At 42.5% G+C, this 15,063-nt stretch overlaps 1 protein-coding gene across 4 annotated transcripts in view; it reads left to right on the top strand.

The window, feature by feature from the left end:
- The window catches only part of tbc1d32 (TBC1 domain family, member 32), a 194,471-nt gene that overhangs the window by 52,358 nt on the left and 127,050 nt on the right, over positions 1-15,063 (top strand). For all 4 annotated transcript variants that reach the window (XM_060916426.1, XM_060916427.1, XM_060916430.1 and 1 more), the window contains one exon: positions 13,188-13,326. In XM_060916426.1, the coding sequence (XP_060772409.1) occupies positions 13,188-13,326 (139 nt within the window). The remainder of the gene's footprint in view (positions 1-13,187; positions 13,327-15,063) is intronic.

Here is a 15,063-nt window from a genome sequence, read left to right as displayed (position 1 = left end):
CGGCCACAGCAAGCATGCATACTTTAACAAAGTCCCCATCAGTAAACGGCTTTCCATGGGTAGCTAGTAGGTGAGCTGCCTTATAGCTAGCTCAGACAGCAGCCTGGTTGATCTGGGTTCGGCGAAGGAATACATTCTGTTGTGCAGCCAGTCTGCATTTCATCCTCCGAATCCTGTCTTCTCTTGTTTGCCCTCGCAAACTAGCATACTCTTTGTGGCATAGTTCGAATTACGTGGGAGCCAATGGGAGCTGAGCTCCCATTCCCTCAGGCTCCCATGAAAGAAGCAAACTTAATTTTCTGTGGAAGTCTCTCAAATACGTCATATATCACCATAATAAGCTTGAATAGCCTATATCACCATATAAATATAAATAAAACTCATTTCATTTCCGATCACCATGCAGCCATAACTTTGTATTGAACGTGTTATTAAACCGCAACATGTACGGCTGTACTTCACCACCACACCACTATGCGCGCAAACTGAAATTTGCAGCCTGCGAAATCGAATGTGAAGTTAAGTCCGAAGAAGACTTGTCCTCTATCTCACAACGATCTTCCTTTGTTTAACAATATATATAATTATATATATATATATATATATATATATATATATATATATATATATATATATATAATTTGTTTAAATTTAAAAAAAAAAAATATATATATATATATATATATACACACAACACCGTGTGTGTGTGCGTGCGTGCGTGCGTGCATGCGCGCGCCTGTGTGTGAAAGCTGTGCACTGCAGTGCGCAAAAGTGCGCTGGTCCAGGAGAGCGAGTATGCATTGCTTTTTTTTTTTTTAAATAGAGACCCCCATAGGGTCAAATTTATAATTCGAACCCTGCTTTGTGGCGGGTTTCATAGTGACGACGCAGATTATATTCTTTGAAAACCGGCACACTTTCTTTACATACAAGACAAACTGCACGGTCCTTACACTGAACGAAAAAATAATCGGTGGTCCACTGTTCTTTAAAAACTCTGCACTCTGTCAGCTTTTCGCTTACCGCTAGCCATTTTGCTGTCCTGAACACTGACAGTTCTCTGCGCATGCGCTGCCTGTCACTGCTTGATCGCGAGCATATGACGAAAATTTGGAAAATATGAATAGTTCATTTTATAACTAAATATCAATTTTAATTGATAAAATCAACAAAATACAAGATGCAGACATGTTATTATTTGCCAAAAAGCAATTTAAAAAAATAGGCCATGACCACTTTTGGGGATTGCCTCATAGGGCCGGTTCAAGTGATGGGGGGCAGAGGGGCTGGGGGGCCGGTCAAAGGGGGGTGGCGGGCCGGATCTGGCCCGCGGGCCGTAGTTTGGTGACCCCTGCTGTAGAGTGTAAGTATCAGGAACAGTTGAAACATTTATACCAGAGAAAATCATAAGTCCTCGTCACCCATAATAGAGCATGAGGCCTCCACCAAAGCCCTCCAATGTGCTCAATCTGGAGCCCATCTTTCTATCCTTTCTCCCTCATTTCATTCTCAAAGTTTCCTCTGTTTCTCCGGCCATCAAGAGTCCATCTGAGAGCTGCTCTCTGTATTGACGTGGGCGGCATGCACAGCACATGTCCAATCCATCTCCAGTGGCACTTCAGCACTTCTTCAATGATGGGTTTGGTAGATATTCTTCTGTGTAACTGGATGTTGGAGATAGTGTTAGGCCAAAAAGATGTTAAGGATTCTTCTAAGGCATCTGTTCTGAAAGACCTCTAGCTTCTGGCTTATGGTGTTTGTCATCTTCCAAGACTCTGCGCCATATAACATTGCAGAAATAATGTTTTGTCATTTTCACGGGATGTGTGGGCATACATCATCTGTGAACATCCAGGTCAAAGGACAGGTAACATGGCAGAGGAAGACATCCAAATTGTGCCCTTACTACTTGTTTGCGTACTCACAGAACATACTACATTAACGATCAGGTAGTAGGTACTTATCTGACATTAGTACATACTGAGAATTTGGATTCAGACTATTTATTTTTATTCTATCCACATTCACTGGATATGAGCAATCACACGCTCTGATTGGCTACTCTACTACTAGGCTATCAGCTCATATACCGTGAGTAGAGAAAAAACAAAATGGCGGCATATGTTGCTGAACCAACCAAGAATGAAATAAAAACTCTACTCGAAAACAAAACCCCAAAAAATACAAAAAAGCAACAAAATATGGAGTAAAAATATTTGATGGTAAGAATGTGTCTTTTTTTATTTTTCAAGAATTATCACATTTTTTACAAATTGCTACTGTCATTTCGCCGGTTTGTTTGCATTCTAAGTGGAAATTATTTTGTCGGACGTTTTGTATAAAGGTTTTATTTATCAAATTTGCAAAAAATAAAAATGCTCTGTTTCTCAAAACCAGTGAATGTGGATAGAATAAAACAATTATTCCACTCAATCTTGTCGTACATGGCTTCTAGCAAACTCGGTGCTGTGCGCCGAGTACTGTGTAAAGTACTGTGCAAAAGTCTTAGGCACATGTAAAGAAATGCTGTCGACCAAAAATGGCTTATAAAGTAATGAAATTAAATGTTTCAACATTTAAAAAAATACTATAAACAGCAGTAAGCCATAATAAATGAAACAAAGTCAGTATTTGGTATGAGACGACCACTTGCTTTAAAAAACAAAGTAGTCTCAGGTACAGTGAGTGCAGTTTTAGAAGAAAATGAGCTGTAGGTTTTACTGAGCATCTTGCAGAACCAGCCACAGTTCTTCTGAGATTTTGAGTGTCACACTTGCTTCTTAATTTTGCACCAAAACCCAGCAGCCTTCATTATTTTTTTCTTTTTTAATCTGAAAAGTGCTCTCCTATGTAATGTGCTGCTCAGATACAAATTTTTTTTTCCTATAACATTTAATTTTGTGCTGGAAAACGAACGTTTGGAACTCTCAAATGTTTTTGTACTGACTGACAATGTAGAAGTCATAAAATAGAAATCTGTAATAAAGTCTGCATGAAAAAAAAAGTGCCTAAGACTTGCACAGTACTGTATGTGAGCCAAGCATTATTTTATTATTATACCACAGTACCACTGAATGCTTGAATCTGATTGGTTAGAAGGTGTTGATTAATTTTCTCTTACAGCAAATTGCAGGGTTTTTTTTTTATTTTAATGCACCTTCAAATACTTTATTGTTTTTATAGTAACAACTAACATAGAAATTTGTCTGGATTCTCTACATAAACAGATTTATAAAGAACATTAGGTATATCAGACGCTTGCTGGCCGTGCTGTGAAAATTCTGCATGCAGATGTTCATCTAAGTTTCCAAATCGGTCATTGCTTAACTCTTGAATATTTTTTATCATGAATACGATCATTAAAATGCTTATAATCTCTGCTTTCCAAAGAAATGTATCTCGTTAATATCTGTTCAGTACTTTGGGAGTAACTGCAGGTTGAAGTTGGTACAACAGAGTACACTCTGCTCGCATGACATCAGGAAACTGCTGGTGATTTTTGAGTCATGGGAAAGTGGTCAGGCTCTCTCTCTTCTGATCGGTTTCTGACTGGATTACTCATGAATATCAATCAGATAACTTTTATAGGGATGTTCTCTCACTGTCACTGTTTCTGATGAAGTATTCAGCAAAATTTTCCATCTGCTAGTTTTGATGTTACGATTCACGAGAGACTGAAGTGAGTTTTCATAGCTTTACCTACTTATTTTTTTCAAATCAAACTGATTCATGTACAACCCCGATTCCAAAAAAGTGGGGACAAAGTACAAATTGTAAAGAAAAATGGAATGCAATGATGTAGAAGTTTCAAAATTCCATATTTTATTCAGAATAGAACATAGATGACATATCAAATGTTTAAACTGAGAAAATGTATCATTTAAAGAGAAAAATTAGGTGATTTTAAATTTCATGACAACAACACATCTCAAAGTTGGGATAAGACCATGTTTACCACTGTGAGACATCCCCTTTTCTCTTTACAACAGTCTGTAAACGTCTGGGGACTGAGGAGACAAGTTGTTCAAGTTTAGGGATAGGAATGTTAACCCATTCTTGTCTAATGTAGGATTCTAGTTGCTCAACTGTCTTAGGTCTTTTTTGTCGTATCTTCCATTTTATGATGCGCCAAATGTTTTCTATGGGTGAAAGATCTGGACTGCAGGCTGGCCAGTTCAGTACCCGGACCCTTCTTCTACGCAGCCATGATGCTGTAATTGATGCAGTATGTGGTTTGGCATTGTCATGTTGGAAAATGCAAGGTCTTCCCTGAAAGAGACGTCATCTGGATGGGAGCATATGTTGCTCTAGAACCTGGATATGCCTTTCAGCATTGATGATGTCTTTCCAGATGTGTAAGCTGCCCATGCCACACGCACTAATGCAACCCCATACCATCAGAGATGCAGGCTTCTGAACTGAGCGCTGATAACAACTTGGGTCGTCCTTCTCCTCTTTAGTCCGAATGACACGGCGTCCCTGATTTCCATAAAGAACTTCAAATTTTGATTCGTCTGACCACAGAACAGTTTTCCACTTTGCCACAGTCCATTTTAAATGAGCCTTGGCCCAGAAAAGACGTCTGCGCTTCTGGATAATGTTTAGATACGGCTTCTTCTTTGAACTATAGAGTTTTAGCTGGCAACGGCAGATGGCACGGTGAATTGTGTTCACAGATAACGTTCTCTGGAAATATTCCTGAGCCCATTTTGTGATTTCCAATACAGAAGCATGCCTGTATGTGATGCAGTGCGTCTAAGGGCCCGAAGATCATGGGCACCCAGTATAGTTTTCTGGCCTTGACCCTAACGCACAGAGATTCTTCCAGATTCTCTGAATCTTTTGATGATATTATGCACTGTAGATGATGATATGTTCAAACTCTTTGCAATTTTACACTGTCGAACTCCTTTCTGATATTGCTCCACTATTTGTCGGTGCAGAATTAGGGGGATTGGTGATCCTCTTCCCATCTTTACTTCTGAGAGCCGCTGCCACTCCAAGATGCTCTTTTCATACCCAGTCATGTTAATGACCTATTGCCAATTGACCTAATGAGTTGCAATTTGGTCCTCCAGCTGTTCCTTTTTTTGTACCTTTAACTTTTCCAGCCTCTTATTGCCCCTGTCCCAACTTTTTTGAGATGTGTTGCTGTCATGAAATTTCAAATGAGCCAATATTTGGCATGAAATTTCAAAATGTCTCACTTTCGACATTTGTTATGTTGTCTATGTTCTATTGTGAATACAATATCAGTTTTTGAGATTTGTAAATTATTGCATTCCGTTTTTATTTACAATTTGTACTTTGTCCCAACTTTTTTGGACTCGGGGTTGTAAATAAGTAACTATTTTAGAATATAACTGTAGTTGTTTTGCTGAAATATATTGAGACTTTTTAATAGTCGGAATGGTATTTAAAAAAAAGGAAGTCAGAAACACGAGTGTCAATTTCAGTTCAATTAATTGGAATTATTTATTGGATGTGGCTCACACAGTTTTTTCGGGGTTAGGCTTGAAAGCAGTTAATATTAATTGAAACAAGAATAATTTATATTCTTTCACATAAGCACGAGTCGGCCCTACGTATGAGAAATACAAAGGCCTACAGAGCACAAAGAGGGTATTAGAAATAATCTTTTATTACGTTTTTTTTTTTTTTTTGAGTACACCGATTTAGCATTTTTGCCAAACTAGCATAATCAGTACTAATTAAATACTAATTTGCATAATTTGTTTTTAGTAATTGTTAAACTTTGTATTCAGTATACAACCATCTATGTGCCTGCCAATTTCCATGTAAATATATTGAAAAATAGGAAAGTTATTAAGAAAAAAACATTTGATCTCATTCGTTAATGAGGCCCATTTTGGACCATGTGATCCGAACATATAATATTACATCAGTTTTTACAAATTGAGCCATTTTTCAATCTTTGACTGGTAATCTCAAGAATGGATAAACACATTTTAATTCTGTAAAATGTATGTTGTTCTGCATTCAATTCTAAATTCCATCAGTAGCTTCAGGCAATTTTGATTGAACTTGAATTTTCACCTGACATGCCTACTAAAATTGTTGATATGGTGAAGTTCTCTGTAAGGACATGTTTACTTCACATTATGGAAAGAGTCTCCAGTGTCGGTGCTTTCTGACACTCAGAGTTAAAACCGTAGCTTGACATTTTCTCACACAGGAAATTCATTAGGACAGAGGGCTCTGTGCTTTCTCAGTAATGTGACAAGCTGAAATTTTTTTTTGTCTTAAAACAAAACAGAAGAAAAAAAATCCAGGAACTAACTTTTATTCACGAGCTGATAGCTGACGAGGCACATAGATGTACGACAAGATTGAGTGGAATAGCTGTTTTATTCTATCCACATTCACTGGATTTTGAGAGACAGAGCATTTTTATTTTTATTTTTTGCAAATTTGATAAATAAAAGCTTTATACAAGATGTCTGACAAAATCATTTCCGCTTAGGCAGACTTCTTAAAAACCTATCGATGGCCGCACGAATTGACTTTAGTGTTTTTTTTTTGTAGAAAGTGCCGTCTTGCTGTCATGCTGAGGTATAGAATAGCTTTTGATATTTATTTAATTCTTCCTTGGACATTTCAGTGATAAAATTTTCAAACTTCTTTGAACCAGTCTAAAAAAATTAAACAAATTTTAATGCTTAAAGATGAAAAATGTAAATAAACCAGTGAAATGACAGGAGCAGTTTGTGAAAAATGGTATAATAATAATAATAATTCTTGAAAAATAAAAACAGATACATTCTTACCATCAAACACTTTTATTCCATATTTTGTTACTTAGGGCGGCACGGTGGTGTAGTGGTTAGCGCTGTCGCCTCACAGCAAGAAGGTCCTGGGTTCGAACCCCGGGTCCGGCGAGGGCCTTTCTGTGTGGAGTTTGCATGTTCTCCCCGTGTCCGCGTGGGTTTCCTCCGGGTGCTCCGGTTTCCCCCACAGTCCAAAGACATGCAGGTTAGGTTAACTGGTGACTCTAAATTGACCGTAGGTGTGAATGTGAGTGTGAATGGTTGTCTGTGTCTATGTGTCAGCCCTGTGATGACCTGGCGACTTGTCCAGGGTGTACCCCGCCTTTCGCCCGTAGTCAGCTGGGATAGGCTCCAGCTTGCCTGCGACCCTGTAGAAGGATAAAGCGGCTAGAGATAATGAGATGAGATGAGATGATTTTGTTACTTTTTTTTTGTATTTTTGGGGGTTTTGTTTTTGAGTAGTTTTTATTTCGTCCTCGGTTGTTTCAGCAAAACGCTCCACCATTTTGTTTTTCTTTACTCACTGAATATGAGCTGATATCCTAGTCGTAGAGTAATCCAGCCACTGGGGGTGCATAAGCGTACTCTTGGTGCCGGTCCCAAGCCCGGATAAATCGGAGAGGGTTGCGTCAGGAAGGGCATCCGGCGTAAAACTGTGCCAAATCTAACATGCAGAATGAAAAGAGAAATACCATACCGGATCGGTTGGGGCCTGGGTTAACAACGACCGCCTCTAGTACTATTGGTCAACAGGGTGCCGGTGGAAAGTGTGCTACTGTTGCGCCAAAACGGAGAAGGAGAAAGAGAGGGGGGAGGCGTGTTAGGAGAGAGTGTGAAAGATGGAAGGGAAGGAGCTTAGAATTGAGGGTAGGAACACTGAATGTAGGAACATTGACTGGCAGAGCGAGAGAGTTAGCAGGTATGATGGAGAGAAGGAAGTTGGACATTTTGTGTGTGCAGGAGACGAGGTGGAAAGGAAGCAAGGCCAAGAACATTGGAGATGGATGCAAGTTGTTTTATTATGGAGTCGATGGAAAGAGAAATGGTGTTTGGTATTGTTTTGAGGGGAGAGTTGGTCAACAGTGTGATTGATGTGAAGAGGGTGTCAGAGTGATGGGCATGAAGTTGGAGATTCAAGGAGTGGTAATCAATGTTGTGTGTGCGTATGCTCAACAGGTGGATGTGAGAATAAAGAGAAAGAGTAGAATAGAATAGAATGCCTTTATTGTCACTATACACATGTACAATGAGATTAAAAGCAACTCCAATAACAGTGCAAACAGCGTGTAGAGAGAAAAAAAAAAGAGGATGTAAGGAGGGTAAGGTAAGGTGCACAGTCCTGAGGTGTATGTGTTGTGTTTCACATTATGGAGTGAGGTATTGTCACATTATAAAGTATTGCACATTATAAATTATTGCACGAAGAGAGTCACATTATAAAATAAAATATTACACATTATGAAGTATTGCAAGGTAAGGTAAGGTGCACAGTCCTGAGGTGTATGTGTTGTGTGTAAGGTGCATAGTCCTGAGGTGTATGTGTTGTGTGTAGGGTGCACAGTCCTGAGGTGTATGTGTTGCATTTCACATTATGGAGTGAGGTATTGCACATTATAAAGTATTGCACAGAGAGAGTCACCTTATAAAGTATTGCACATTATTGCACGAAGAGAGTCACATTGTAAAATAAAATATTGCACATTATGAAGTATTGCAGAGGGGGGTTAGACTGTAAAGTCAGAGCATATCCGAGTTCAGGGCGGTTATGGCTTTTGGAAAGAAGCTGTTTTTGAATCTATTTGTTTTTGTCCTGATGCACCTGTAGCGCCTCCCTGAGGGCAACAGGTCAAACAGATCAAAGCCAGGGTGGGAGCTGTCCTTGATAATGTTCTTAGCTCTGCTAAGGCAGCGGGAGGTGTAAATGTCCATCAGGGAGGGGAGAGGGCAGCCAGTGATCTTCTGTGCTGCCTTTACTACTCTCTGGAGCCTCTCCCTGTCTACAGCAGTGCAGCTGCCGTGCCATACTGTGATACAGTACGTCAGCAGGCTCTTGATGGATGAGCGGTAGAAGGTCAGCAGCAGGTTGGAGTTTAGGTTGTGCTTCCTGAGGACTCTCAGGAAGTGTAGCCGCTGCTGAGCCTTCTTAATGACTGCTGTAATGTTTTCTGACCAGGAGATGTCGGCGGAGATGAGGATGCCGAGAAACCGGAAGGTGTGGACCCTCTCCATGTACTCGTTGTTGATGTAAAGGGGGGCGAGGTTGGTGCTGTGCTTCCTGAAGTCAACAATGAGCTCTTTGGTTTTCTTGGTGTTCAGAGCAAGGTTATTCTCTGAACACCAGGCTGCCAACTTCAGGACCTCCTCTCTGTAGGCTGCCTCGTCTCCCTTTGAGATGAGTCCGACCATTGTGGTGTCATCAGCAAACTTGACGATGAGGTTGTTGTTGTTGTTGTCGGTCGAACTGAGGCAGTACAGGAGGGGGCTCAGCACACAACCCTCTGGAGAGCCGGTGCTCAACGTGCGGGTGGAGGAGAAGTGGGGTCCAAGTCTCACAGTCTGGGGCCGGTTGGTAAGTTCTTTATCCAGGCACATGTGAGAGGGGGAAGGCTGAGAGTGTCCAGTTTACTGATGAGGATGTCTGGGATTATTGTGTTGAAAGCTGAACTGTAATCCACAAAGAGTATGCAGACGTAGCTCTGCTGCTGCTCCAGGTGGTTCAGCACAGAGTGTAGAGCTACGGTGATGGCGTCCTCTGTGGATCTGTTCGCGCGATATGCGAACTGGTAGGGCTCGAAGTCTGGGGGGAGGTGGTCCTTGATGTGCTGAAGAACTAGTATCTCGAAGCACTTCATGATTACCGGAGTGAGGGCCACAGGACGGTAATCATTCAGGCTGGTGAGGGGAGACTTCTTCGGCACCGGGATTATTGTAGCTGATTTTAGGCAGGGCGGGATGACTGTCTGAGCCAGGGAGAGGTTAAAGATCCTGGTGAAGGTAGGGGCGAGCTGGTGGGCGCACGCTCTGAGCACCTTACCAGGTACTCCATCTGGGCCGGCAGCTTTCTTGGGGTTCACTGCCAGGAGCACCCGTCTGACATCATGCTCCTGTACAGTGAATGGAGTGGTGTAGGAACTGTGTGGTGGTGGGGGCAGGGCTGGAGCAGCTGAGTGCTGCTGAGATGTTTCAAAGCGAGCAAAGAAGCAATTTAGCTCCTCTGCCAGCGGCGCACTCCAGTCTCCTGTTGAAGCATCACAGTCTCTGAAGTTCGTGATGTCTTGTATGCCCCGCCACACCTCCCGTGTGTTGTTGCTAGACAGGTGGGACTCTATACGTGGCCTATGGTCCGCCTTGGCTTTTTTAATTCCTCTTTTCAGGTCAGCTCGAGCAGCTCTGTACAGAGCTCTGTCACCTGACCTGAAGGCAGCGTCGCGAGCCCTGAGGAGTGAGCGGACCTGGCTGGTCATCCAGGGTTTCTGGTTTGGGAAAACCCAGATGTTTTTATCCACCGTCACATTCCCGATGCAGAACTTGATATAGTCCAGTACCGTTCCTGTGAATGTCTCCAGCTCCTGGTGTTCAAAGACCTCCTGGAGTCTTTCTGGGAAAAGATGGATGAAGTGGTAGAAAGTATACTGAGGGAGGAGCGTGTGGTGATAGGAGCAGATTTCAATGGACATGTTGGCGAGGGAAACAGAGATGAGGACGTGATGGGCAGATATGGTGTAAGAGAGAGAAATGTGGAAGGGCAAATGGTGGTTGATTTTTCAAAGAGGGTGAATTTGGCAATAGTCAATACATACTTCGAGAAGAAAGAGCAGCACAGGGTGACGTTTAAGAGTGGAGGAAGATCTACACAGGTGGACTACATACTCTGCAGAAGGGGTAACCTGAAGGAGATTGGAGACTGTAAAGTGATGGCAGGGGAGAGTGTAGCTAGACAACATCAAGTGGTCATGTGCAGGATGAGCTTGAAAGTGAAAAAGAGGAAGCATGAAATAGTGGAGCCGAAGATTAAGTGGTGGAAACTAAAAGAGGTTGAACATCAGAAGGAGTTTAGGGAAGAAATGAGACGAGCATTGAGTGGTCATGGAAGTCTGCCAGAAGATTGGAATACTACTGCTGCACTAGTAAGAGAGGCAGCAAGGAAGGTGCTAGGGTGGTCATCGGGAAGGAGGAAGGAAGACAAGGAGACATGGTAGTGGAACAAAGAAGTGCAAGAAATTATAAAAGAGGCTAGCAAAGAAGAATTGGGACGATCAGAGAGACGAGGAAAGCAGGCGGTTATACAGAGAGACGAGACAGAAGGCAAAAAGAGTGGTAGCAAAGGCGAAAGCAGATGCATACCAGGAGTTGTATGAAAGACTGGAGACCAAAGAAGGAGAGAAAGACCTGTACAGACTAGCTAGGTAGAGAAACAGGGAAGCGAGGGATGTAGAGCAGGTAAGAGTGATGAAAGATGTAAATGGAAATGTGCTGCCAAACAAAGAGAGTGTATTAAGAAGGTGGAAAGAGTACTTTGAGGATTTATTAAATGAGGAGAATCCAAGAGAGAAAAGGTCAGATTCATTGGAGACAGTAAATCAGGAAGCAGAGTTGGTTAGTAAGGATGAGGTGAGGGCAGCCATGTAAAGAATGAAGATTGGGAAAGCAGTCGGACCAGATGGTATCCCGATTGAGGCTTGGAGATGTTTGGGTGAGACGGCTGTGGAATTCCTAATGAGATTGTTCAATAAGATCCTAGAGAATGAGAAAATGCCAAATGAATGGAGAGTGTGCTAGTTCCAATATACAAGAATAAGGGAAATGTACAGAGCTGCAGTAATTACAGAGGAATAAAATTGATGAGCCACACCATGAAGCGATGGGAAAGGGTATTGGAGGCGAGATTGAGAAGAGAGGTAGCAATCTATTAACAGCAGTACGGGTTTATGCCAAGGAAGAGCATGTCGGATGCAATTTTTGCTTTAAGAATGTTAATGGAGAAGTACAGAGAAGGCCAGAGAAAGCTACATTGTGTGTTTGTAGACCTGGTGAAGGCATACGATAGAGTGCCGAGAGATGAGTTATGGTATTGTATGAGAAAGAGTTGAGTGAATGAGAAGTATATTAGAGTGGTGCAAGACATGTATGAGAACAGTGAAACAGCAGTGAGGTGTGCAGTTGAAACAACTGAATGGTTCAAGGTGAAGGTGGGACTCCATCAAGGATCTGCTTTGAGTCCTTTTTTGTTTGCCATAGTGATGGATAGCTTGACGGACGAAGTGAGGCAAGAGTCACTATGGAACATGATGTTTGCGGATGATATTGTGATATGTGGTGAAAGTAGAAAGGAGGTTGAGTTGGGTTTGGAGAGATGGAGGTATGCGTTGGAACGAAGAGGAATGAAGGTGAGCAGTAGCAAAACAGAATACATGCGCATCAATGAGAATGGGGATGAGAGTATAGTGAAGGTGCAAGGAGTAGACATAAAGAAAGTTGGTGAATTCAAGTACCTGGGGTCAACTGTGCAGGAAAATGGGGGCTGCAATAGTGAGGTGAGAAAGAGAGTGCAGGCAGGGTGGAACAGTTGGAGAAGGGTTTCGGGAGTCATTTGTGATAGGAAAGTCCCAGCAAAAGTGAAAGGTAAGATGTATAAGACAGTAGTGAGACCAGCTGTGATGTATGGATTGGAGACGGTACCCTTAACAAAGAGACAGGAGGCAAAGTTGGAGGTGGCGGAGTTGAGGATGTTAAGGTTTACGATGGGAGTGACAAGGTTGGACAGGATAAGGAACAAGCACATCAGAGGGACAGCACATGTGGAGAGCTTGGGAATTAAGCTAAGAGAGATGAGACTGAGATGGTATGGGCACATCCTGAGAAGAGATGCAGAGCATGTGGGAAGGAGAATGTTGAGGATGGAGCTGCCAGGCAAACGAAAACAAGGAAGGCCAAAGAGGAGATACATGGATGTGGTGAGAGAGGACATGGAAGTGGCAGGTGTGGTAGAGAAGGATGTGGAAGACAGGGAGCAATGGAGACGAAAGATCCGCTGTGGTGACCCCTAGTCGGGAGCAGCCAGAAGAAGAAGATCCTGGTAGTAGAGTAGCCAATCAGAGCACGCGATTGCTCATATCCACTCAATCTGGATAGAATAAAATGTATTATGCGTCAGACTTTAATAATGTAATGTAATTAATCACTGGCAGATTTCTGTCACATAAGTGGAATAAACATAACTGGATGTGCTGTTATAGAAAAACAGTCTACTTCCCAGTGGCATTCCATTTTCCACATTTTCCTCCTTTTCATATTTTCATTGTATTTGTCGTATTTTTGTTCATGTCTTCGACTATTTTTTCTTTTTTTAATTCACACAAAATCTTTGAAACAGCTTTCTTGTTCATTGTGAAACTGCAGAATGGCTTGGGAGGAGATGCTGTTGGACAACCTGCTGAACTTTGCAGCCACTCCCAAAGGCCTGATGCTGCTTCAACAAACCGGAGCCACTCAGGAGTGCGTTGCCTACATGTTCACCAGGTTCACCAAAAAGCTTCAGGTATGACATGAGAACTCTGAGTCAGTCATACATGCTTATCAGTATGTCACAGTCTAAAAACAACCCTTAATAAAAGGTTTTGAGATCAATCATTTCTGTGTACTTTTGACTTCGTTGACATTGCCTCAACAACAGAGAGAGTTGGTGCATGCACATTCTGTGCGACATACTTCCTGGTTTCCGGGTTGTTTGCGAAAAGTCATTTTTCCACGAATGTTGGCGTTAATCATCAATCTTTTTTATTTTTTCTACAAATAATTTTCCAGTATCCTTTTCTTTTTTATTGTACTTTCACTTTCCTTTTTCTGCATTTAATTTTTTTTTTCGGAAGAACGCCAAGACCGGAAGCTTTCTTTCTTTTTTTTTTCTCCTCCTGCGTAAAGACCACAACTGGAGGCCATCCACATCGGATCTGTTTTAATATCAACAGATCCTCGATTAAGGTACGTGAATCCTTTCATCATGGCACACCTTCAGCTTGTTCAGTGTGCTGAGTGCAGGATGTTTAGTCATTCTTCCTCTGTCGCTAGTGATGGCTTTATTTGTGATAAGTCCAGATTAGTTAGCTCTCTGATGGAGAAGATTGCAGTTTTAGAAGTGCGTATCCAGACTTTAGAGAGGGCTAGTGAGAATGAGAACAGTGTAGTTTCTGCAGGGGAAAGTCCGAATGCCCGAGGTGGAGTTAGCAATCCCCCAACTCCGGCATTAGAGCCCTCACAGTGGGGCGAATGGGTGATGACTCGGCGACATAAGCGTAGAGCCAAAGCTACCACCAAAGCTTGCCCACAGGAGCACCACTCCTCTCCGCTTCACGTGTCGAACAGGTTTGCTCTTCCTAGTGATGCATGCGCTGAGAAACCTGAAAGAGCTCTGGTTATAGGGGACTCTATCATATGGCATGTAAAATTAACTAGGCCTTTAGGGGCACCAGCAGCTTTAGGCCCAATCCCAATTCTAATTTCTACCCCTACCCCTCCCCCTTCCCCTCCCCCTTCCCCTTGGCCCTTCCCCTTGAAACTGAGCTACAAGGGATAGGGCTTGAAATTCAACCCCTACGTATTGGGATAGCCCTTCAACGATCGCATACGTCATCGCGTACCTCCGTCAGCGTTTACGTTAGCAAAACGCGACCAAATGCGTCATTGGCTGCGACCAGCCGCTACAGTCAGAGCCAGAGGCAGAACCAGAAATCTCTGCTGGCAGGGTGTGATTTGTTAACTAACACCACTGAATGGGATATCTTTGGCGCTTCGTGCACCACATCCGACAGAATGAGGTGTCAGAACACTCATGTAAACAATAAAAGCGAGAATAACAGAACAAAACGTACGCAGTCAAGCAACCGAAAACAATACTCACTCCCAAAGCTTTTTAGCAGCAGCTTGGATTTCAGAAATCGCTGCTCATTCTCAGCTCGAAAGCGAATCAAGCGGCGTGTTTCCTCTGGATAACAACTTAAAACACGTAAATAATGGAGAAAATACATTTATGACAATCTTTCGCCGCGGGAACCGCCATCTTTCTGAAATCCGCATGAAATCTCGCTGAAATCCGCATGGCATTGTGGGAAATCACTCAAACCCCTTCGTTCGGAGTCAGCTCCAGGAAAATCTCCGTTTGGAGGGGTACAGAAGCCCTACCCCTTCCCCTACCCCTCTGCGTTAACTGGGATTGGGATACCCCTACCCCTTCACGTGAACGCGCAAAATGGAGGGGAAGGGCCAAGGGGTAGGTCCA

The sequence above is a fragment of the Neoarius graeffei genome, chromosome 3, assembly GCF_027579695.1.
Source record: "Neoarius graeffei isolate fNeoGra1 chromosome 3, fNeoGra1.pri, whole genome shotgun sequence".
In the NCBI taxonomy this organism is placed as follows: Eukaryota; Metazoa; Chordata; class Actinopteri; order Siluriformes; family Ariidae; genus Neoarius; species Neoarius graeffei.
The sequence above is the reverse complement of the archived record's forward strand: the minus strand, read 5'-3'. Positions and strand labels throughout refer to the sequence as shown.